The 26,964-nt window shown below is 33.9% G+C and overlaps 1 protein-coding gene across 3 annotated transcripts in view; it reads left to right on the top strand.

Moving 5' to 3' along the window:
• Positions 1-26,964, top strand: part of GRIK2 (glutamate ionotropic receptor kainate type subunit 2) — a 389,366-nt gene that overhangs the window by 202,996 nt on the left and 159,406 nt on the right. For all 3 annotated transcript variants that reach the window (XM_071548811.1, XM_071548810.1, XM_071548812.1), the window contains exons 8-11: positions 4,683-4,826; positions 6,088-6,195; positions 13,526-13,639; positions 25,480-25,686. In XM_071548811.1, coding sequence (XP_071404912.1) covers positions 4,683-4,826; positions 6,088-6,195; positions 13,526-13,639; positions 25,480-25,686 — 573 coding nt within the window. The remainder of the gene's footprint in view (positions 1-4,682; positions 4,827-6,087; positions 6,196-13,525; positions 13,640-25,479; positions 25,687-26,964) is intronic.

Here is a 26,964-nt window from a genome sequence, read left to right on the forward strand (position 1 = left end):
ATTACCCTATTTCATATGTCACTCAATGTAGAAAATGTCTTTGGGTTTTCAAGTACTTCACAGACAACCTTTTAAGTAGAAGACCATGTTTTATCATATATTTTTATTAGTAATTAATTTGATTAAGGGGAAAATAATTACATTACCTTAATTCAATGTTTAATTGGAAGCCTCAGATTTTTCCTGCTTTCAAGCTATTTTTGATTATCTGTATTTGAGTAATTGAAAGTTCTTCCAGATCACGTCTATGTAATAATTCAATTTTTTTCATTATCTCTAGATTATAAAGGACTACATTTTGTTATAGTAAAACCTGGAAGATATATATATATATTTTTTTTTTCTGTCTGAGAAGTATACTCTTTCTGGTATAGCTCATCAAGAAACACAATTAGCCTAGCAATCCTTAATCCTGACGTTAAACTTGATTACATGATGGAAATATTTTCTACCCTGTTTTTTGATGCAAATATAATTCTGCAGAGCTGAGATATGGATCAGAGAGAAGTGGTTCATTACTACATGAATTTACATATAGTTTGATGGAGGTAATTGGAAATGTCATACAAAAACATGGTGGTGCCTAAAAGATGCAGAAGCAAGTCATGATTAGATGTTCATTAAATGTGGACTCTGCAAATTTTTTTAACCTTTACTAGTTAATTAAGCACAGAGGTTTTGAAAGTAGTTAGCATGTTTTTTGACTCAGATATCAAATTACATTAGTGAACTCTTATGTAGTGCAAGTCTGAAGATGGTTATGACAGCTGTGGTTTGCCTGTTCTGCCAGGCTTTCCTGAATTTTATCTATGTGTCATAGTGTAAGCCCATTCTTTCACTTTTTTCTTTTTTTTTTTTTATTCTTTTTCCCTAGAAGGCCTTAAGAAACAGACTTAGATCTCAAGTTGCATCTGTAATGCAGGAACAGCCCATTTGGTTTCAAGACTTTCAGCTGATTTTTATCTAACTAACAGCCATCCTGAAGATCTTTAAAAATTATATCATTTCTCCTCAGCTGAGACCCCGGTTGTAGTGTGTTTCTTCTACATCAGATTCACCCGTATAGGTTAAAACCCAGTAAAAATACACTACTCTGCCAATATTCTTCCCCAGCTCCAAACCCCCAAAACTAATGCACTCCTTACAATACCGATTAACTATTACAGGAGTGTGTGTGACAAATATCAAAGAATCATAGGATATTTTGGTTTGGAAGGAACTTTTAAGATCATCTAGATCCAATCTTTCTGCCATGAGCAGAGATGCTACCTGCTGGACCAGGCTGCTCAGAGCCCCATCCAATCTGTCCTTGAACACTTCCAGAAAGAGGACATCCACAACTTCTCTGAGAAACCAGTTCCAGTGCCTCACAGCATGTATCTACTAGGGTTTATTATTTGCCTTTGACATTTTTGGGTGTGATTTGGAAGAGAAGAAAAAGACCACCTCCTACACTGAGGGAGAAAGAACAGATTCTCTAATAATAGAGATTACTCTTTTTCTACTTTCTTTATACTGAGTCTAGCTCCATCAGAGCCCATTTACAGTGAGATTAGAATATTTGCACATAATTTGTTAGATAGTATTTAGCAAGTAATTTAACAAGACTCATAAGTGATTATACTGAAACACATGTGAAAAATAGAGGCAAATATAACACCAAGACAGGAGGTAAAAGAATGAGAGAACATTGAGAAGAAATGTGTAGTATCCAATTAAGTTTTGGACACAAATCAGACATGGATTTGTAGTTTTTCTTTATTTGCAATGTATTGTGACTGAAATTATTTCTCTGATTAGGTTGTCACCTCTGAGTGCTAAAAAATTTCTTGGTACTTGACAGAGTCAATGGTAAAAACAGACTTGTGGGCACAGACATCATCACCTGACATCTGAATCACCCATCTCTATCTCATTTCTGTATGTTTTTTTCTTCATTAATTGTAGACCTACAAACGACAGTATCAAGAGCAATATTTTAGATGAGTTTATCTGTGTCCAAGCAAGTCATCATGGCAACTAAGTAGGATTGTGAAACCAAAAAGCCCCATAAACTGTAGTTCAAAAACTGTTCCAAGATAAATTTGTGAAGTACAACATAATTGTTTAGGTTTGTAAAAGTTAACTAGAACATTAGTAATCTTATTTTTCAATAAGGTTATTTTCTTTTATTATGTGTGCTTCAGTGAATAGAATTATTATAGCAGGTTTCCATCTGAAATTCAAGAACCATTACTTCTGAATTTTCTACCTCTTTTTCCTCCCACACTGCTAATGTCTGTTTAGGTAAAACAAAGAATGCTAAAAATTTCATTTTTCCTCATCTCCAAATAGTCTTTTGCTGAACTCCCCAGCCCTCCTTGCACCACAATGCATAGTTCCAAAATTGTGACGTAAGGAACAGAACGCAGCATGAACAAATGACAGGGAGACATACAGCTTAGTAAGCCCTAATTAACAAGATTGCAGAGCTAGGCCAATGGCTATTAATTCTTACTGTCTCTCAAAGGAAAGATAAAATGACCAACCAAGAGGGGAGCCCAACCTGAAAATTCAAAGATATGCTTTGAGTTTTTTCCTGACTTGTGTGCAGGAAAATCAACAATTAAAACTAGTTAGATGAGTGTAATATTGACTCACTAAACCAATATATTTTTTAATATATGGTTTCATCTGTCTTATTCAGTAAAAACATTTAAGCTTATATTTAATCTTTTTATAGTAAGTGTGTTGTAGAGTCTCATCCTATGTAAATAAGGGATTTATACTGTAGTATCTAAAAATAAATTAGGGCGCTCTGCTTCTAGCCAGTTGTGAGTTTATGTTGTATGCCTTTAAAAGAGGTACAGTCTAAATTAGATTTATTTCCAGTGAAGCATTATTCATCAATCAAATATGAAGTATATTACCAGAATTTGAATTACTTCTAAAACTGCAATGGCTATCTTTTAATTCTTCAGCTGGAGTTGACTGTCTTGTCATCCTACATATTTCCTCCTCAGTGGCTTATAGAATTTGACAGAAAGCCATGTTATTCTGCATCTGGCATAATGTCCACTTGACTCCTGCTGATGAGTCAGAACAGTTCTGTGCCCAAATTTATATCTAATTAGTCAGTTATTGTTGGTGTTGAACTTCTGATTGTTTCTTCTTGGTTGCATTTGCTAAAGTCTCATAGTATTTTCAATTTTCCTTCATTAGTACAAGGGAGTAACTTATTATAAGAAAGTTTTCCTTTCTGAGTCAGATTTACGTGTTGTACTTATTGTGTAGTTTATTTAAAAAGCTGTTGTCTAGACTCCAACTACTGCCAAGTCCTGCTTCTAGAATATTAAGCTTTGGATGATGCTTACTCAGCATGTGATTCCAACACTTTGGCATTTTTCTGCCTCCTTGTTAAACATCAGCTTGCCTTAAAAGCTTTAATGCCTTGAAGATAATGAACAATTTGGCAGCAGAAATATTTTCTGACTGATTTGAAGCCCTTGCATAAAATGCTTGGCGCCTGAGATCACTGAAACCTTTCATACTGGCTATTTGAAAATTAGGATTTATTTCCTTTTGAATTTTGAAATCTCCTTGAGAGAGCCATTTAAATGTGAACGTATATTTTCCTCTTTAACAGTAGCTTATGGGCTATAATGGCAGAATATTTTTGCATTTTTATGTTTAGTTTTATTGTAAAGAGCCTTGGAATGCATTAGCATGAAAGGCACTATATAAGCTCATTTTGTATTGCATTGTATTGTATTGTGACAAGTGCAATAATCTCCAGGTCTCCTATCCATTAAAGAACTAATTTCACAGCTCACTAATTATGTGAATGAGAAGGGGAAATAGGTCCTTTTTCTCTAAGGTATGCTGAGCAGATGGCATAGCATTCATTTCCACCAGCTGAATCTAAGGTCCTCTCTTGCTTTTGGTTCTGAGGCTTGCCTCTGTTTATCAAATAGACCAGGAGAGAGATGTCAGTACAGCATGACAGTGTGCACTGAGAGGCTGTCTCTGTCCATGGCTAATACAACATTACTTAGCATAAACATCTAAACCGCCTGTTTATTTAGGATGGGACATGAAAACTACTAAATGAATGTGCATTTCAGTGTAATTCTAATTTACCTTTGATTTATTGAAGATACTGATTAGTTCTGTTCTAAGGATTTAAACTGATACACATTAAAAAGTTATTAATGACTCAACTGAGTACCTTTGAGGATGTATCTTGTCTGTAGTTTCAAAATAAAATACATTACTTCCTTAGTCTGTACACTTTCCTTCATAGCTAACGTTTTGCCATCTTGCTAATTGTTTATTCTATCACCTCACTCATAAAAATAGTTGACTTGAGTCAAACATGCATACAGTGATTTACATTGTGCTCTAATGCACTACTTTTTTAAAGTAACATGAGTCATCAGACACTAGTGTACTCCTGTGATCCTGAAAGGTATCTATTTTGCCCCTTGGTTCAGCATTTAAGAGAAAAGCTGGTACTGAAGGTCCTGACACAATTCATGTATGGCTAGACAATAAGGCTACATTTTACAGTGCTACACAAGAAATTGGATAAATTTCTCCCTTTAACAATAATGAGCAGTGCTAATTTGTTGTTTCCTTCTCTTACTGCTGGCCTGTCTTGTGTTGGTTTTGTATTTATGGTTCTGGTGTCATTCCAATTTCAGACGGATGCAGCACTAATGTATGATGCAGTTCATGTGGTGTCAGTGGCTGTCCAGCAGTTCCCACAGATGACTGTCAGTTCACTACAGTGCAATCGCCACAAACCTTGGCGCTTTGGGACACGTTTTATGAGTCTCATTAAGGAGGTAAGTCCCCAGTAAAGCATACTGCTTCACTGCATTCCTATTTTCTTTGTTTTCATTCTGTTTGGATTCTACTTTTCTCTTTGTTTTTTTGTTTCAGTAGATGGGAATCTCTCATCTTGTTACGTATAAACAGCTTAACTAGCAGGGTAACATTTGTATTTGAAAGTGGGTTTTCCTGAAGTATTAGGTGGAACAAAGAAACATCAAAGGGAAAACTAACTGCAATATAAATAAAGCTTTTTTATTGATAATTAGGGGTGTGTAGAATATTTGTGGCATAAAAATGGAAATGCCTGAAACCACAAACCCCAAATTTATTATGAGAAATTTAACAACTGGCATAAGTTCAAAGGAGTCAAGAATTAATTTTACTTCCTGGTGAAAATTTTTTCTTATTTTTCTATGGTGAATTAGCATATGTGGCCTTGGTCTCCTAATATGCTGTTTAGATACTGATAGATAGTCATTTAAAGGAAATTAGGAGATTTAAGGTGCTAAAGATGAACAGTACAGAGTAGAGTATTCAAGTCTCTTGTACTGTAAATAACTCCTAATAACTCTCTTTCTAGAGAGGCAAAATATTATGATAGTAGCAAAGCTGCAAAGAAAGGTAGTTCTGTTTTTAATATTGGTTCCTTTTAAGATGATAATTTTGGTTTTTTGCATTCCCTCCTCTATTTTCATGTAGTTTTTAACTAGGTAGACTTTAAGTTATAAAAAAAATGAAGATATTGCAATTTATTAAAAGCAAGGAGTAAGCTCTGGAAGGCTGACTTACTGACCTCAATTTTTGTTGTGTCAGTGTGGTTTCAGAAGAATCAGCATCTTGCAGAAACAAGCCTTTATTTGAATGAAATTTCCTGACAGAAAAATGACGTTCGGCATTAGTGAAATTGAATGAGGCTTGGGGGTTTGTAAGGGGAAGGCATGTAGGGAAGCAGAAGGGGAAATTCATGCATGAATGATAGAGGAATGAAAACAAAACAGTCTTGTATCTCATTCAGTAGAAGAGTTTATTGCCTAGCATGGAAAGTAGTTTAAAAAATTGTCTGTGAAGACAGAAGGAAAGGTAGATTTAATTAGCAAAAAATGAAAATAAAAATATTTAAAGCCAAAAATCAGCCACAAGGTAAATTATTTACATAAAATGAATAATTAATGATCCCATTTTGGAAGAATTAAATTTTTTTCTTTTGGGGGGGGGTGGGGGAGGGAAGTAAGAGATATTTATTTATTGGAATTGTCTTTTCTTTCTCCATAGGCTCACTGGGAAGGCCTCACAGGCAGGATAACTTTCAACAAAACCAATGGCTTAAGGACAGATTTTGATTTAGATGTTATCAGCCTCAAAGAAGAAGGTCTTGAAAAGGTGTGTAAGATATTTACCTCCAAAGAGGTGGGAAATAAAACAAAAACCCCACCCCCTAAAAAGATTTACAATGACATTTCCTCTGTTGCATAAAGCAGTATATGTGTTCTCAACTTGATAGCTGGTTTCAAAGTCTTTTAGCAAAAGCTGTTATCTTAATGTTTGGCAGTAAATGGCTTCTTAACTGTGTTCCTCTAGCCACATTCTTAGATAAAAGAGGACTGGGAAAGAGTGAATAGCTGGACCTGAAGTCAGGCATAAATATACTTTGCCTTCCATCTATATTAAGCCTAGTTTTAGTTGTGACTCCAATCCTATTGCCGGTCCTCATGTGTGAACCTGTAGGTATGTGTATTTGTATTTTCTTTAGATCTTTAGTAATTAAGGAAGAATTACCTCAAACATAATGGAATAAAATAGCTTAGTTTTGGATATTTTGTATTTTCAGAGAGAATTTTGATTCTCTTCTTGGAATACAAAATTTCTATCCGTAAGAGATACTAAAAAAATTAAATATTGGTATCCTACCTGTTTTTTCTGTCTTCTGACATTAATTTTTTTTGTACAGAGATGGAGTGAAAGACCAAAGAATTGAGAAATGCTCTTTCTGTGTAGACTAATACTGTTTATATTTGAACTAAAGGCCTTGGGGAACATGTAGGAATATTTGGCCTGCCTACGTGACACTGTGATGATCTGAAATCAGATCATCTTCCCTCCAGCCACCTAGCCATGAAGAGGCAATGCAGGAAACTACAGAGTTTCACATTGTTGTGATCCACAGATGAAGGTTTTGCAACTTGCATCTACCTTGTTTGTATTTAGATGTGGTGTTCTGTAAGCACTATCCCTTCTTTTATCTGCAGATAAAGTTCTATCAGTTATTGCTCCAAGGTGGTACTGTGGGCACTAAAAAAAACAGAAACTAAGGGGGAAGGGATGATGCTGCAGAATTGCACTTCCTTTCTTCTATAAATCACTGAATTGAGAAGTAAGCATAAAAAACTTATTTCTTCAAAACTTTTCCTCCCAAGGCTAGATTTGTAATATTAGCTTCCTCTTAACAGAAAGATTTGTAAATGTTCAGAAACCATGATCTTGTCTTAAAACACTTACATAGGTAATAACATTTTTGTTGTCTGGAAGGAAACCTCTGATTCAAGAACTAAATTACATTTTAAAATTTTCAGCAATACATTGATAGTAGATGCCTCCTATGAAGTTTTCCATGAAGGGAGCTCTGGATGCTGAAAGGGGAAAAAAAGTACATAGTAGTGACTAGATTTAAAAAATAAATTAACTTTGTGTACAAGTAGAATAGGTGCAATGCTACCTGTCTTCCTTACTGGAAATAGAAATGGAGGAACTGATGTCATGGTAATCGGTAGATAAGTCAGCTGAAAAACCTGGATAACTGCTGAAAATAAAGAAAGAAAGCCTCTGTAATCTAGGGTAGATATAAGAATGTTAGGTGGTGTCTGAGAACCATCGAGCAACATGACTTTCTGGAAAATAAAATCTCAGTTCACTGAAAATATAGATATACCAAAAAAGGCCCACAGAGATTAGAAATATGAAAGACAATAAAATTCAACAGGATGTACAGTACTCTAAAACACATAACATAAAAAGAGGAAGTTGAAAACCAGTTATATTGAAAGATAAGCAAGAGACAGATAAAAATAGTTGTTAAAGCATATGGAAGTTTAAAAAAACAACCACCATGTGCTTGAGCTGTTTATACAGAAATTTGTAGAATGGGAAGATACTTTTCCATTCTCGTGGCTCATTTTGACCATTTCATAAATGGATGTGATATTAGTTTTTCATCAAAAGTGCTGATAGTCTTTGGAAAGAGCTGTAAGAATCAGTTACTATATATAAGCAAAATCAGAGCAGTTTCTGTGGGGTGTAATGATATGAGATTAGAAAATGGAAAAATCAGTGTATGCACCTTTAATTAAATTGCTTAGCAAACATGTAGAATATATAGGGTATTTTACTGGGAAAGACAAATCAATGCCAATTAATGAATGTTTCTCTTTAAACAAAACATTATTCTGAAAAAATATAAACCTTCAATCCAGGGTGTATCATTAAATTCTGGAGCAGGACGCTTCCTAGTAAAATGAGTATATTTTAGCAAGTTCTTTTATTTAAACGACCTGTCTCAAAGTTTTGGGGTTTTTTTGATTTTTTGTTTGTTTGTTTTCATTTAGTTTTGTTTTCCATTAAATTAAATTCTGTTAAAGCTATGATAAATCACTTTTCCTTCTCTCAGCCCCCTACCTCCCTCCACATGTGCACTCCATCTCTCTGCATCACATTCTTTCTCTGATGCTTTCTGCTACTCTCCTTTCCCTTCTTCCTCTCTCTGCCTTTCCCTCCCCTCTTACTTAACACCCTCCCTACCTGTTTCACATTCCATCTAATCTTTGTCCTCTTGTACCTCTTAATCTCTTTCCATCCCCTTTCTCTCTTTTCTTTCCCTTTCTCTCTTTTCATTTGTTCATTCAGGAGCCTTTCCACACCTTTGTCATTATCTTCTATGTTCACAATATTTTCCCCAAACCACCGTCTTGTCAGGCTTCTTTGTCTATGTTGTTAGAGTTCCTGAACAGTCTTTGTCTTCTTTCCTTCTGTTCATCCTTCCTCTTATGGGTTGAGAGAAGATGGAGAGATAAGAATTTTCTGTGCCATAATATATGTGTCATGTTTCCATACTGTATTTTATATAGTTATTCTTTCATTTAACCTCTGTTTGAATATGTGGGGACAATTTCTTGTGTGAAGGACAACAGTTCAACATAACAATTTTAAATGCAATCCATGGGGAGAAAAATATTCATGGAAGAGAGAGAAAAGAGTTATGAAAGACACATTTTTTTTCTTAGGTTTTGTAAAAATATGTCCTAGATAAATTACCTGGTTAGTATAATGACCTAAATCTTGTGTTTTAAGTACAATGACTGCTGAAGTCAATGACAACAGAAAAATTGTTCATTGATTTAAAAAAGATGTCATGTGTGATCCCAGATTTTACATAAGTTACTTATTCCTGAAACTCTTGAATGAAAGGTGATAATCAAGCATCAGTCAATAAGAATTGTGTGTTTGCAAATATAAATTCATGTTTGACAAAAATGATAGCTTCTTGTAAGATGAAAATGACAAAATTAAGAGATGATTGGAGTGTTTCTAATGTAATGTGTCACAAAATTTGATTACAGTCAGTCTGGACACACTGAAACTGTTTATGATTAACACAGTGAAAATCCAAGACTGTGGCACTCCAGGATAATAAATGATAATTTAAATTGCAGTCAATCAGTCTTAGACTGCATAATGAGGAAAATTATTATATACTTTAAGAAGATAACAAATACCTGAATTTAATACCACTTTTGATATGAAAATTTGTCACTGAAGAAGAATTACATTTCATTAATAGAGATGTTACAATTGGCTTGAAGCCTTGTTCAGGAACCTTCAAATAGGATGAAAATTAGTTGTAATTCATTGTCCAACATATCAATGCAAGATCTTGTTTTATTTTGTATCTTTCATAATAACCTGGGAAAAAAAGAGTAAATGGTATAAACAGAGGGCTTTGTAAAGAGAAAGAGAGAAGAGAAAAAATATAATAGATCTATGGGATTCAGAAGTATTGCTATTAATATTGTATTTGGCAAAGAAGGCAAGAATATTAATATTTCTGAAGAAAACAAAATAAATCTAAGTAATTTGCAAATGAGAAATACACAAATGCAAAGAAGTAATATTACCCATACTGGAGTATAATTATTTTCTTGATGTAATAACCACAACTACTATCTACTCCACAGAATGTAACAAAGATGGTATGCTGTAGATAGATTTGAAAACCCTTTGAGGGTTGAATATGTCTCTGGTTTTGGCCAGTTAGTTTGTTGGTACCAGTCCAGAAAGGTAGTGATCTTTCCTAATACTATGCTCGTGGCACTTCACTTCAGTCATATTAACTGTTTTGATTGACTCAGAGAAAACATGATGTTCATTTTCTCAAGAGAGTTTTGAAGGAAAATCTAAAAGAATAGTACTTGAAAGTCTACTAATTTATTCATAAAGATAAATCACTTTTCAAACATGCTAAGGTAAGAAAGCTGCTTTACTGAGTTTTTGTGCATAAAATCTTAAGAAATTTACTCTTAACATAACTGTTCTAGAGCATATTTAAACTCAGTAAATTTTAAGTTTCCAGAGTGTAGAATGCTTCTTTTGAGGGGGAATGGTGAATTATTTAATGGTTTTGGCTGGAATAGAGTTAAATTCCTTCACGGAAACTTGCTTGTGGCTATGGTTTGGATTTATGTTGAAAACAGTTTTGATAACACAGGACTGTTTCAGCTCTTTCTAAGCAATGCTTACACAGAGTCAAGGCTTCCTCAGCCTCCAGAGCTACACAGTGGTTCTATGTGGGGATATCTAGCTGAGTGGGAATGTCTGGTTTTGAAGGACTGCAGTAACCTCCTAGCTACCTGACAGTTAAACATGTGGAATTTTAGATCCAAGATTTTATTGATTAACATACAGTTGGGAAATTGTATTCCCTGTTTTTGAGGACCACCCCAATTACCATGTTGCAGAATACTCTGATATTCAATGATAAGTGTACCTCTTAGAATTGTTTCCACTTAAATAAGCTGATTCTTGACTAAGCTAATTTTTTGTATCATAGAAATGCTTCATCTCGCTGTGGAGCACAGTGTCAGCTCATGGGAATGCCTGATTTGGATCCTATGCCATGAATAATAACTGTTAAAAAGTTCAGATGGGGCATGGTCTCCCCAGAATAGCCTAGTCATCTAGGGGTATTGAAAAGAAGAATGGGAGACCGAGATCTTGACAACGTCCCTGGGACTATATTTTCTGTGTGAACATTCTCTCTAAAGTGTATATATGAATACCAGTTTCACTTTTTAGGAAAATTTGAATGTTTGTTTAAAATAAATGTAGTATAGTACAGTAAATTGTAACGTGCTTGAATTTCACTTGTATGTAATATAGGTACATTTTTGGCATTTGAAGTGTTCTAGTGAAAACATTTTACCAATTATGATCTGTTCAAAAGGCTACTTAAAAATTAAAATACTGTGCTGAAACAGAAAATGTAATTGATTTATACATAGTTGTTCTATAAGAAGCAGCTTTGAAAATATGTGTGTTATTTGGAAGCTGCACACATCAGTAACATGTTAGAATTTACAACAGGTAAACTGGTGAGTTTGAGCCCATCAATCTAAAGATTGTCTAATTTGTACATCTGATTTTGGTCCATTTCTTAGATTTTTGATTCACAAAAGCAGCAAAAAAAGAGTACGACTAACATAATTTAGAAAAATAACGCATCAATTTATCAAGACAGAAGTTTCTTTTTAAAGTAATACTGTTGATAGTTCTTCTATGTCTGTATGGATATAGTTAGATAAAACTCAAATTCTAACAGTTATTATTCTTTTGCTTGTGGCTGTGCCTATGTTAAAAAGTACGAGAGGAAATAGTTAGCAACGTCTTAGCTCTTGTCAATATAAATTTCAATAATGAACATGAACTTGAATAAATCATACGATTTAATGAATTTAGGATTTGAAATTGATCGTATAAGTTGATGGTATTTCCTTACAAATTTTTGTGCTACTTGTCTACCCGAATTTATATCTCAAAAAGGAGACTAGTCCTGCTTCAATTATATAGGGACGGGTGCAAGTTCTGGTCTTTGTCATTGCTTGCTCTTCTACTCTAGTTCGGTCTTTCTCTGAAGTAAAGCAAACACTGTGATTGTCATAATTAGCAGAACATACCAACTAAATATTAGCAATTCTTTTACAATCTCTTATTTGTGGCCAAGCTGAAAGGCTGAATATTTTGGGTTTCCTAAAAACCTTTCAATTCACCAAATCAAATTATATTCAAACAGTAAATGAAGGAGAGTGCTTTTGGTGCTAAGGGTACTTTGAAGTGATAAGTTAGATTTTATTTTCCACTTGTATTTATGAGACATGCATTGCATTTTCTTCTTTCTGCCCTTCATGATTCTTTCATCAGTTTATGAGGTACTGAATAGCCAAGTTCAAAGAGTGAATTCTTGTAACTGATTGTTAAGCAAAGAAGAAAGATAATATATTGATTTCTGTGGAACAGATAATTGTAAAAAAAGAGAGCAAATTTGTCTTTTCTCTACTACATCACCTGCTGATTCATGCCCAGTCTCAGCTTTAGAAATGGAACTCTTTTTGTTTAACCCTCACATTGTTGCATTCTAAACTTACTTTACAGCCCTATGGCAAAAAACGACTTCAAAAGTATACAAACAGTTTCTCAGAAGTCAGATTGAAAGATTATTAAAAAAAGTGTGTGTTTATGTACACACACACACACACACACACACACACACACATATATATATATTTATATATATTCACAATCAAATGTCACAGAAATTTTTAAGTTTTGGCCAAAATTTAGGTTTACAGGATCTTTATCTTCTATTATAAGTATTGCTTAGCATTTGAAATTATGTTTAGAATCCTGTATAAAAAGATAGTAAGAAACATTTGTGTGGTTGTTTAGACAATGAAGTCATACAAACATTCTGATTTCTAAAATAAATAGTTATATTTATTGATTAACCATTTTAATTGTATAGGGATAGAATTGCAGATAAATTATGCAATCATTACTTATTACTTAGTATGTGAGTTTGCCCTTGACCTGAACCTTAAAGCCTAACCCTGGATGTTCTTACTTAGATAAGAACCCTACTGAGTTTATTTCAAGTTATAAAATGTTAAAATACTTATGTACTGAAGATTTACCTGTAAGTAAATTATTATACTTAACTTATTTCAGTCCTCTCCACTACATTTTTCTGAAAACATATTTTTGTCCTGCTATTCTCTCTGAGTACAAAAGAGGGTAAATCCTTTTATAGAGACAGTGCTCTCTGCTCTGCAAATGAATTTCTGCCTGTTAAGCTATTTTCAGATGTGATTTAACTTGAGAAATGAAAATGAAATGGAAAATTAAGTATTCAGAGTAGCTTTAGATTTTCTATACGTCATTTTTACACTTAATGTCACACTTCATGAAACATAATTTGAGGTATTGGTAATCATATTTTAAATAAGCAGACATTAAATGCAATGACAGAGAAAAAATGGAGTGGAGTTTAATAATAAATATTAGCAATTTTTTTTTCCAATGTAGCAATTTGTTTTTACTTGTAGTGTTCTTTTATAGATGCTGATATGTAACTAATGGACAATTTACATAGTAATTTCCTGATTTACAGGTTGGAACTTGGGATCCATTGAGTGGTCTTAACATGACAGAGAATCAGAAAGGAAAACCAGCAAACATCACAGATTCCCTATCCAATCGCTCTTTAATTGTTACTACTATCTTGGTAAGGAATTATATTTGATTTTCCAGAAATGCAGTTGAGAAGAAAAGGTAATAGAATATGATACACTAATTGCAATAGTAATAAACAGTCTGTAGTATGCGTTACAGTTACTTCTAATTCCCTGTGTCATGAATGAACTCTGATTGTTCAGTTAATGATGGCTATTTACTCTCATCTGAACTGTAAGTAAATTATCCCAATTTCAGTTATGTTAATTTATTAGTAAATTCACTTTTCTTATTAATGACTAAAATGTTTGGTTCTTTACAAAGTTATGTAGTTCATCAGCATCTGAGAGGACTGTCCTAGTTCAGCAAGCTGGGACCAGTTTATCACTGTGTGGGTGTGACCAAAGCTGTATATTCTAAACCCTCTATGCCATTTCTCATGAACTGTTACCAATGGAACATTTGCAGCAACTGCCCAGGCCACACTTGACCTCTCAGGCTGTAAGCTCGGTGTTAAAGAAGCCTGTGAGATAAGAGCAGTGATAACTCCCTTCCATGAAATCGTTACCACCTCCACACTCAGCCTGAGGGAGAGTGTCTGCTAATAGGCCATCAATGATTCCAAAAATACCCCATGACTCACAGAGTCAGATCACCCATTTTGTAATTCCCTGTCCTGGGCGAGGTACTGGGTGGTCCCATTTGGACCTGAGGGTATATTGGGACTGAGGAATCACTTGTTGGATACAGAGGAGGACCAGAACCTTGTCAGGAGGAGGCCACCACTCTCAACCGGACTGTGACCACCACTCTTGACCAGACTATAACCGTCATCTGCTCCAACAGATTCTTCCCTCCCGTTTACTTTGGACTCAGGAGAATCATGTGGGTCTCAGCACAGGTGCCAAAGAACACCCTGGTGTTTGTGCCCCAGGGTGCTGGGTTATACTTCTGGGTTTTGTGGGTTAATACCAATTTCTCTTTCTGTCATTGCATTTATTGTAATATTGCTATTAGATTGTAACTCTGATTTATAATCTCTTTTGTGTTGGGTTCATTTCTCCTGCCGGTTTACCTTTAAACCAGCATGAGGACAAAAAGTGTTTGTTTAGGAAACTGTTTTGTCTGTTAGTTTGACAATTCTAGCCAGCAAATTTTATTGCTTTTCTTTGCTATTCTAACACTCTGGCATTACCTCAAAGGAAAGTACAAAGTATTTAATATTAATTTAGCATTGTTATTGCTTGATTATTGAATCAAAATTTTTAATCATACAGAAATTTAATTGAGCTATTATTTGAACTAGAGTAGAAGAGACATTTTAAGTAACTTCTTTTTCATTTCCATTGCTGACAAATTCACAAGGGTGAATGAGGTATTTTTTACTTATAATTACATATATTTTTTATGTAAAAAAAGTTCACTAATTTTCACAGCATAATTTTGAAATAGTTTTAATTTGAATACAAATGAAAAACACTCCACAAGTGTGTCTTCTGTGTTTGTCTGCTGCCACCATTACTGTGAATTTGAAATATCCAAAAAGAATTCACTTCCCAATAGTCGTATACTTTGTTAAGAAGCTTTTACCAACCAAGATATATTTTGACATTTCAAGCTAGAATGAATTTTGATAGGAACATAGATACAAATGCCAGTGTGTTTTTAACCTTTTATGTAAGGTAAGCCAAATAATTTCCAATGGGTAACTTTTTCATTGCTTATAAAGTCTGTTTACAAATTATTGAAAATTATCTGGAATCCATAGTTTCATTTATTCCACTAATTGAAGAATGTATAAATTCGAACATGGCTGATTCACTTTGAAACATAAGTTCTTGTTATGCTAAGACCAGCACAGTTCAATCACAAGTTTCTCTTGTACCATTAAAGATTGAATTTTTTGTTTTAGTTTGTGGGTTTGGGTTTTTTTTAGTATAATTAATCTCTTAAAGTCTCTTATAGTAGAAGCATATTTTTTATAGTATCTATCAGTCAGCTTCTGTATATGCATTGTCAAATAATGTTTCTTAGTAATTCCAGTTGACCACCCCTTCTACCCCTCTGCCCCTCCCCTTACTGCTGTTACATTGTATCCAGATATTCAGCCTCGGAATTTTCTTGATGCTTTTCACTGACTTATAAGTACTTCACATTCATCCCAATTGCTCCTAGAATTACTCTGCTAGTGACCTGTTCCCTTCATCTCTCAGTGATCAACCAACATTTGTACCATCCGACCACTTCAATAGCAATCATTATATACTTGATTCCACATCAGTAATAGCAATAGAGGTAGTTAAATGCCACCCTGACACCCGATCCTGTCAGATCTCAGAAGCTAATCAGGGTCAGCTGCGGTTAGTACTTGGATTGGAGACCTCCTGACAATACCAGGGGCTGTAGGTTCTAGTCCTGAGGGCTTCACTGTCACTGTCCAAGCTCGCTCGGCCTTGGCAGATGAACTTTAGGAGTTAAAGGTGGGCCCAGTTCCGCGCACGCTGTGCCTCACCTAAGAAGTCCACTGTGCAGGCTGGAAGGGCACACCCATGTGGGGAGAGCCCTTCGAAATTTTCATTCACAAAGCCTGGCCATGATGATGATGTATAGCAATACTGGTACAGGGATCAATCCCTGCAAGATTGCTTAATAAACACTCAAAACCTTAAGGTGTTTCAAGTTAGCTGATGTTTTAACATCTATCTATTGATGAGGTTTGAGTTAATATGCTCTATGTATCATATTATTTTTCTGTCGAGATACTTAAACTTGTATGATTTTTTTTAAATAATTAGCTCAGGAAAAGGTAAACTGCACACATGTATGTGAAGAGCTGTGCTGCCAGTGAGCGCTGAGTTTGGCCTGCTAAACCTCATAAACGATTGCAGAGATTTAAGAGAGCAGCTGCTTTCTGTAATCAATGATATGCTTTCCTCTTAGGTGTTAACTTTTGGTTAATGATCTTTTTTAAGTATCTGTCCTTTTTGCCTCTATCTAAGTAATAAAAGAAATAAAATAAATATGAGGGTGAATTGGTGTTATGAGTTGTTCTCTTGTAGCTGCCTTCTATACTTCATTATTGTTCAGTAAAAGTTTTGGTAATAGAAGCAACTATTTTCAGCTATGAAGAGTGGTACTCAGAATAGGTGGTACATATTGTAAGAGCTGTACTTAGGATAGTGAAAAGGACCTAAAAATTTCTGGTGTAGAATGCACATGTACTAGCTTAATTTTGTAGCTATATGTTTTTGTTCTTAACAGATACATTTCTGTTAGACAAAGCATACTACTGAATGTTTCATTTTCTAGCAATGCTAGGGAACAATAAAATGGTAAAGCTCCTAGAAACGTATTTTCTTCTTCTTTTTGAGCCTGGAAAATACTACTTAAAAAGCTGTTCATGTGATTTTTCTATGCTGTTATTTTTGACTTTCAGAATTCCCTCCCATAGTCTATAGTATACTGCCAGATGTCAAGCCTAACTCATTTTACTCTGTAGTTTGCTTTAGCACTCACTTTTCATTTAAAGATTCCAGCCTTTCGTTTATTCTTAGTTCTGCTTCTGAAATTTGGAATCATATCTTTTTCCTCCTATATATTGTAGATATTATGATCTTTACAGCTGTGATTAAATATACTCACATTTTCAGTGGTGGCTGAATTTACTGAAGATGAAAATACATTGATGGACAAAATAATTAAAAAAAAATTGTGATGCATAATTCACCTATTGCAAGTAAGAACAGAACTATGTGTGTGTGTGTGGTTTTTTGTTTGTTTGTTTGTTTAGTTGGGTTTTTTGTCTTGAATTCTGCATAACACATTTAACAGCTAACTATCTGAAAAATTTTTCCTTGGTTTGTGAGCAATTGAGTGTCTCTGTTCTGCCAATGGGTAGAGGTTCTCAGGACTTCATTCTTTCTCAGAAGTCTACTTACATGTAGCTTTTGTGCAGAACATATCTGGTTTCCAAGTTCTGGTCCCGCAGCAGCCCCAAGTACCAGCTGAACACGTCTGATGAAGTGATAGATTTTTAGTGTGGCACAGAATTGAAAATAATAAATATGCTATTTGTATATTTTATAACCAGAGTTGTGGATATATCATTTTTTTTTCATACTATTGCTTTATTTTATTTCAAGGCCATCTGCATTGAAACCTCAGAATTTCTTTTGCATTTAAAATCTTTATTCTGGATAGTCTACATTTTAAAAAGCCAAAACAAAACAAAAACCCAACAGAAAACAAACTTTCAGCTTCATTAATAAGGATTTCTTATAGTTTGATTCTCCTAAATTCACTTTGTTATGCAAGCTATCAGAACTCTGTTTTTCTTTTCTTTAAATTTTAAATGAAAGTCTCTAAATATTTTTGATCTTCTACATATTCTACCTTCATTTTGAAAGCTATTTAGTTTTGGAATTTGATTTTCAGGTTTATAAAGGTCTAAGCATGGTGTTTGGTGTTTTTATGCTAAATTGCATATCAACCTGTACATATTATCTTACAGGTTCATTTGTCTTGTTCAGCTGAAATAAATGCTTCTTTCCTTTCCTGTATAGCTTTTATGTGCTTCTCTGTTTACATCAAAGCTTTGAAAAGCTCACAGTTGCCAAGTTTAATTTTTTTCACAAAATATGTGAAAGATATGAAGGTGTGTGATGTTCTCCAGTTTTGTTACTTCACATGTGAAAAGTGAAAATACTTTTTCATTTTTACTTGCCTGAAAAAATTGCTTTGAATTAGGAACAAATTAGAAGGAATTAGAATGACTAATTGTAATGAATTTGAAAGCAATTTTAATTAGTTCAAAGTATAACATTCCCACACTGTATTTTATTTTTTTTTTTCAAGTAGATAGTAAATCATTTCTTCCCCTCCCCCCCCCCCCCCTTTTTTTATTTTTAAAGTGTGAGTTTTCAACAGCCAAATTTTAAGTTACTATATATTAAAAGAATTTTCAAAATGAAAAAAAAAAGAATAAATTTACCTTTTTTTCTTTATAAAGATGTGTCACTATCCCTTGTACACAGAATTCACTTTTGTGGCATATTCTGAAGAGAAATACTTGATGAAGGCATTTTATCATAATTACTGTTATACAACTTTGGAATGGTTCAAGCAATACCTAAATTTTGATATATTAATAATTCAATAATATTTAGTTCCTAATGTTGTTATAGCCCTGAACAATTATTTCTCTCTCATAAATCTATTTGAATTTTGTGTACTGTCATGAAGTAGTTGAATCTGTTTTTAGCTAGCATTAGAACTGTAAACTTGACATTTTTCTATTTTTACTTTAATCTCACATAGTAGTTTTTCCCCTTTGGAAACAAAAGGAATATACAATTCCTTACTTTCCAGTTTTAGTATTTTTCTTATTGCCTTTTTGTATCTTTTCCTGTCATGATTAGTCAGTGCTGTCACTCTCAACCTTCTCATACCCATTTCAGCATCTAGACCCTGCATCCTCTTCTTCCTGAATTAGATTTCACTCCTGCCTGTATTCTACTCCTGTCTTCAGCCACCAGTGCACACTGTAAACACACTGATTTCTTGAAGATGTAGCTGACATTTAAAGGAAACTAATGTGTTTCAGAAATTTTTCCAACAAAAAAAAAAAAGTTAAATTTCTTTGCTTTAAAAATTATGTTGCTTATAGGTTGAAAATCCTGCTTGTCCTGAGATTCAGCATACTGTTTGTGTACTTCAGACTTGAAAGGTATTCAGAGAGATCCCTGGCCACAGTATTTGTCTGTATTTCAAACATAAAATTATGCAATGTTTATCAGAAAAAATGTCGTGGTTTGAATGGAGTAGTAGTATAGGAACGTATAAAGTGGAATAAGCACAAGTCGGATTTTATGAAAAAAGATCAATACATCTATTTTTCTCCTGGCTGGCAGTGGAATGTCAGACAATCATCTATTTATATCTCTGAAAAATAACTGAGAAATACTTCCTTTGGATTCCAAGTTTACATCATCATCCCAAACAATTTCTCTTAATTCTTTAGTGCTTCAATTCCCTTTTATTACTAAATTGTTAGGAATAAAAATATACTTTTACATTGTAGCAAGCATCAATTTATAACTCCACTTCAGGATTTATATCTATGAATACCAAGGGCCATCAATCTAGGAAAACACTTTATGTAATTTTTGGTTCTCTTAGACTTCCATTTTTTGTTTGCCTTTCCCCACAGTATTTTGTAAATTGAAGACACTTCATAGGAAAAGAATGTTTTACTTCCTATTATGGTAAGATCTAATAATGTCTTTGGTATTCTTCATGTATCATGAAGAAAATATCATTCAGTTCAACTGAAAAATAGGACAGTGCAGTCTGAAGTGTTGCAACAGTTTAGTGCTTTCACGTTTTGTGATTTATTGAGTCAAGAGTTTTTGCTTGAAATAAGCATCCACTTATATCTGTTTTGATTTAGTGGAATCGACACTTAGTACACATTCTTGAGGTGCAGCTGAATTAATTTAAAGACTGGCCAAAGTTAAGAGTAAATACCTTTTTATTTTTTTTAGGAGCCTGAGAAAATGAGGAGTAAAATTAAAAAAAAAAAAAAAAGAAAAAAAAGCTGCTGTGGCTTGAGTTCTTCAGGCTGTGATTTATCAAAGCATAATTATGACTACACATTTCATGACCCCAAAAGGTCATACTAGGGAATATTCCAGAGTATGTCAAGTAAGATGTCAAATAAGGACATTCATAATTATTTTTGTGTTATAGTGAGATGTCTTACATTGTTTTGACTGATTGTAACTAGTGAATTGCATCACCTATCCCACTTGAATTTTGACTGCCAACTGTGGAAGCCTATTGTGTATTCCTTACATCTGACATAAATGTTAACAAGATATGGCTGTCTTTTAACTCCAGTTTCCAAGCTTCTGGTGAAGAGAAGCTAATGATTAAAATTCTGTGTTCTAACAGTGACAAATTTTCAAGATGGTTTTCTTCTTTTTGTGACTAGGGCTTTTACTTTTTTCCCCTTCTTTGTTTTGCTTTTTTCAGTACTGATAGTAACAAGTTCTAGATCCTATAAGAAATATACATGACCATGTTGTAATTATTAATGAACAATCTATATGATTGATAAATATCCATAAAATAAATATCAGAATAATTTTAAATGTAGAATTTATTATTGTAATTTCTAGTACTATCATTCCAGATGAAATATAGCATAGCTCAGGAATAATACAAGTAAGTATTTATTGTCCAAATCTGAAAAAAAAAAAAAAAACTATGTCAAGAAAATCAAGCTTGAAAAATTCTCAGTAATTTTTCCATGCCCACTTTCGTGTAGAGTAAGTAGGCTTTCATTCAAGTGTTAACTGTACATTTTTAAGACTAAAACTGTAAAGTTGCAATATTATTTGCTTTTCAAGGATTATGTCCTAGTTCTAGATATAGTTTTTATTCTACCTGCTACTCTGCTTTTTCTATTTTATATAAATTTTTATATTACTTTTACTTTAGCGTACTTTAGCAGTAAATTTTCTCAGAAAAAAATATTTTTTGCATTTACTAGTTTATGTGCTTTCTCACTTTCTGTACTTCTCTGGCTTGGGGTGGTGCTCTTCTGTATCAATATTCACTGAAGATGGTTTAGTCTTAAGAAACATTAAGTGATGTCTCTGATCTTACAGTTTTGTAACTGGCTGACCTGTTCATAATTTAGAGTAGCCATATTTTCTGGAAACATTATCTTCTTCTGAGGATTTATTTAAGAATCTGTAGTCAGTGTCTAGTCAGTGTCTTGTGTTTCATGCTGCTCATGTCATTTCAAGCAATAATAAAAGTCCTATTGGAAAGGGGTTTGGTTTTCTGGGGAGATGAGTTCAGTTGAAAGATTTAATGTTTAGAAGATTTTAGGAGATAATCAGTATGTGATGTGGTCTAGTAATTTTTAAGGATCATGTTTTCAGTAGCTGAAGGAAAAATTAAATTGTGAACAATATTAAAATAAGTCTAAACCAGCTGCTGATCTACAAATCCCTCAGTTTAAATACTCTCTCTACCTATTCAATAATAATTGTCCTGTGAAAGATTTTGGTGGAAGTGATAATTCATCAAGAAGCAATGGTGGTCATATGTTTAATGCATAGACACTTTCCTGTGAGTGTTCTTAGCAACCAATTTTACATTAGCCCATCCTATAAATTGAGCAAATAAAGCATTATGGCACCCTTTGCATACACTTCTCCAGAATTTGTGAATGACGTGTTCAGTATTGAGAATGTGTATTACCAGAGGAAAAAGAGAACTAGAGAAAACTTTGGGATTAATAAGAGCTATTACAGATGCCAAAACCCATTTGCTGACAAATTTAAGAGAAACTCTTCTGAAGTTAACTAAGAAATTGCTTTGCATAGCAAATAAAAGGTCCAAATATTAAAAACCAAAGGTTTTGGGTGATAGAAGACTATAAGGAAAATCAGCAGGTGCCAGTAAAAAATAATAAAGGATTGGAAAAGGATTAAGAGAATATTAAAAACTTACCGATCAGTCTTCTAACAGAAGCTCTTTATCCATAACAAAATATCATCACTATTAAATAGAAGTACAGATGCTATTGTAGCTCTTATTCAAACTGATTGGAGTAAAGAGAAATAAGAGTATAGAACTGGAGAATTCCAGAAACAGTTGCAAGATTTATTTTTTTTAATGTATAAAAAAGCATCAACATAACAGATAAAATTTCTGAGGATTACTGAAATGATATTAGAGAAAAAAAATCCAAGAATGTATCAATGAGCTAGATTGCTCAGAGAAGAAAACCCCGCTGTGTTTATTAAGTAAAGGAGGCTTAAAATCGTGAATTGAAAATTATACTTCCTCCCTCATATCACACATCTTTGACTTCTGCCCCATATAACTCAGGATTGCCTGGAATGCAAGAGAGAAACAAAAATATTTTCAAAAATCTTGTCAACATGTATAGACTGTAAATATCTGACCAACTACAAGAGTCAATGTTTAGGATCTGTGCACATGAACATTCAAAACTACATTAGAATTTCATCATGCCTGCAGAACAGGCCTTGATGTTGCATAAGCAGTAAAGAAAATCCAAAGCATACTAGTTAGCATGAAGAAAATGTGTTTTGTCTTAGCATAGCTTGTGCTTGGCCAGAAGCATTGTTTCTTTGAGGAATTTTCATTTCATTTGTAGAAATTGTTTTTCTTTCAGTTGCTTTCTTTGAGTTATTTCATGTGAATTGTCTGTTTATTAACAAAAACTTGCACACATAGTTTTTGCTCTCATATGGTCTCTGCTTCTCAAGAATTATTCATAGAATCATAGAATCGATTGGGTTGGAAAAGACCTCCAAGATCATCGAGTCCAACCCTTGGTCCAACTCTAGTCCATTTACTAGATCATGGCACTCAGTGCCACATCCAATCTCAGTTTAAAAATCTCCAGGGATGGTGAATCCACCACCTCTCTGGGCAGCCCATTCCAATGCCTGATTACTCTCTCTGGAAAGAATTTTTTTCTGATATCCAACTTAAATTTCCCCTGGCAGAGCTTAAGCCTGTGCCCCCTTGTCCTATTGCTGAGTGCCTGGGAGAAGAGACCAACCCCCACCTGGCTAGAACTTCCCTTCAGGTAGTTCTAGACAGTGATGAGGTCACTTCTGAGCCTCCTCTTCTCCAGGCTAAACAACCCCAGCTCCCTCAGCCTCTCCCCATAGGGCTTGTGCTCCAGTCCCTTCACCAGCCTTGTTGCTCTTCTCTGGACTCGCTCCAGCACCTCAATATCTTTTCTGAACTGAGGGGCCCAGAACTGAACACAGTACTCAAGGTGTGGACTCACCAATGCAGAGTGCAGGGGAAGGATCACTATTTTTGATACAGGCCAGGATCCCATTGTCCTTCTTGGCCACCTGGGCACACTGTTGGCTCATGTTGAGCTTCCTGTCAATTAGTACCCCAAGGTCCCTTTCTGCCTGGCTGCTCTCCAGCCACTCTGTGCCCAGCCTGTAGTGCTGCAGGGGGTTGTTGTGGCCAAAGTGCAGGACCCGGCACTTGGCCTTATTGAACTTCATCCCATTGGAATCAGCCCATCTCTCAAGTCTCTCCAGATCCCTCTGCAGAGCCCTCCTGCCTTCCAGCAGATCGACACTCCCTCCCAACTTGGTGTCATCAGCAAATTTGCTGATGATGGACTCAATCACCTCATCTAAATCATCAATATGTGAATCAATGATCTTTGTCATTAAAATTGCTTTCAACTTTCATGGTTTTTGTTAAGTCTTTGTTCTTGTCATTACTACATGTAGAGAGCTATTCTGAAGTAATTTGCTTACCTGTTGTTTGAAAAATTTCTGTCAAAACATCCTAGTAGATTCTATGGACAATTTATTTTATATTCCTTCCTTGTTAATTGCATGAAGATCAGTGATGTACTTTTAAAAGATACGGCTGTAAGACTATGAGAAGTATATAAAAATGAAATCTCAGCAGAGTCTGGATTCACAGGTTTATTTTATTACCAAAAAAAAAAGGAAAAAAAAAGAGTAAGAGGCAACAAAGGAACAAATTCTTTTAAGAGCAAGATTCCACCCTGCATTCTTTGCATTTTTTTGGTAAAATCTTATATACTTAATAATATATATACTTATTTTATGTAGATTTAAAGTTAAAATCATGGGAAGCCTTGAGACAAAGGTTTACATCAGGAATGCTGACAGATCCTTATTAAAAATATCAGATGTCCATGGAATGAAATGCATTCAACCCCATTGAGTGATGATGTGGAGATTTAGGACTGTAAGGATTTTCTTAAGTTGCCCTGGGGACTATTTTCTCATTATCAACTGAGACTTCTGTAATGTTTGCTATAATGTTGGATCTACTACTGTTTGTCTTATCTTACCTGGTTCTTTTTTTTTTTCATTGTAAAAATTAAAATTCTGTCCCAAAGAAGAGCAACAACCAAGTTGCATATTTACCCTATCAAATGCAACTTGAATATTGGTGCCATATTGTAGTAGAAAACTACCATTTGTTTTCTGTATTTTTCCCTTCAGCTTTGTCTTTGAGAAAAGATATCATACACTAAGAAACACATGTAAAAATCCTGTTTTGCTAAATGTAAATTTTCTTCCTATAACAACCATTATTCTGTCAATCATTTTAATTTACTTTCTTTCTGTTTGCCCACTTAATGTAAAAAAGTCATACTGTACTTTATTTAAACATAAGATGAAATTTTAAAGAAAAAATTCGATTTTTATGCAATATATATCATAGATTTTACTTTCTGCCTTAACTTTTTTTAGGTTTTGCTGCAGTCTTGTAAATCGCAACCTGTAACTTGAGACAATAGAGCAGCAGGTGCTTTCATTAAAGTTTTCTTTTCCCCTGTGGGTTTTTTATGCTTAAAAAAAGTAATGAGAAAACAGTTAAAATGCTTAATATAAAGAAGAGTATAAAATGTAATGCTTAAAATATTTGATTAATGTTTGTAGTTGTATTTTTTTTTCAGTTGCCAAAGTACATTGTTTCAGCATTTTAACAGTCTTACATTATCCATCCAAAAAAATACATTTGATTTAGCACATTTAAATGTAGTATTTATATGAACTCCTTGAAGGTATGTCTACAGTGATAAGACTGTAATTTTTTTCAAATTAATATGAGAAAGAGACTCTTCTGACCAAATTTACTTTAAAGACATATGAAGACTTTAGACAGACATAACCGAAGCTAAAGGGATTCTACTTTTCATAGTGATTCTTTGTACAGGGAGTGGTATATGACTGCATGCAAATGTATGCACATGACTGTGCGCCACTTCAGGCTAAAACAAGAAGAAAGGTGTGGGGTCACTCATTATCTGTTCTGTCTTTTTAATACCTGCAGGAAGAGCCATATGTTATGTTCAAGAAATCTGACAAACCCTTATATGGAAATGATCGATTTGAAGGTTATTGCATTGACCTCCTCCGGGAGCTGTCTACTATCCTTGGATTTTCCTATGAGATTAGACTGGTGGAGGATGGAAAATATGGGGCCCAAGAAGATGCCAGTGGACAGTGGAATGGAATGGTTCGTGAATTAATTGATCATGTAAGTTAACTTTTAGAAGCTTTCCATTATCCATTTAGGTTTCAAATCTGTCTATACAAATTGTAAAACTTTCATGACAATGCCATTTGAATAACACTGTTTTCAAAATGCAGATGTTTAAAGAAGTAATGAAAGTTGATTAATATACATTATTATTTCTTCAGTGTGGAATTCAATGAAGCATCTCTATTTTGTGTATAGGCACTGTTTCTCTTGACCAAACTGGTTTAGCTTTTCCATGGTATATACCTAAGTCAAAATATGGAATAAACACTACTCAGAATTTATTTTTGAGAACAAATGTAGGTTTTGTTTTTGTTGTTGTTGTTGAGTTATGTCTTCAATAATCAATACAGGTGAGGTCTTCTGATAGCAGTTCTGAGATTTTGTCTCAGAGAAATTTCTGTATACGTAGTGCAAATATAGACATTATTTGATATTCATATTTCTTGACATTTTAGCAGTAAAGTGCAAGCAGTAAGACAAAAAAAGCAACATATTCTGAAGGACCAAAGCAATGTCAAGACAGATATTACAATTACCTGTAAATGAGTAAGGGAAGCATTACTTCAAGTCTTTCAAAGTATGTTTTCTCAATTGGTCATTCCAGTTGAATTTAGTCTCTTAGAAATATCTTAGTCAATTAAAAAATTATGTCATTGTCCCTTTCTGCATTTATTTTGGTGAATTGCTTGATACCATTTTCTCTATAGACATCTGGTCAGAGACTGAGATGAAGCGTATTCTGCACATCCTTGTGATTTAAAATAGGAAAGAGACTATTTTATAGTTAATTCAAGTGGAACCTGTTAATGATCATAAAGAAAACTGTAGAAACTGCATGAATAGCTTGAAAAAGAATATTCACTAATCTTGTTTCAATTTTCTTTAAGATTTTAGCAGATGGGCAGAACATGTGCTAATCAAATATTCATATTTACTAGAAGGATAGTTCTTCATGCTTCTCTAGTAAATGATACTCTGTTATTGGTGTTTCAACAGATGTTGATTATGTCTGGCTTCACACTTTTAAGAAGAATAAATGGGAGTATTGTAGTTATATTATCTTTTTATGTGTGTATATGTTATACCTAGTACACATAGAAAGCAAATATATTTAGCTAGACTCTCTTTTTACATGCACAGTTTTACACATGAACAGATGTGTAGGCCTGTTTAACTATTAGATTTGATGGTTACTAGGTAATATCATCTGGAACTAATTTTCCATGATTGAGGTGGATTTTGTGGACGTATATATTCAGAAGCAAAAATAAA

Source organism: Pithys albifrons, chromosome 2, assembly GCF_047495875.1.
Source record: "Pithys albifrons albifrons isolate INPA30051 chromosome 2, PitAlb_v1, whole genome shotgun sequence".
Taxonomy (NCBI): domain Eukaryota; kingdom Metazoa; phylum Chordata; class Aves; order Passeriformes; family Thamnophilidae; genus Pithys; species Pithys albifrons.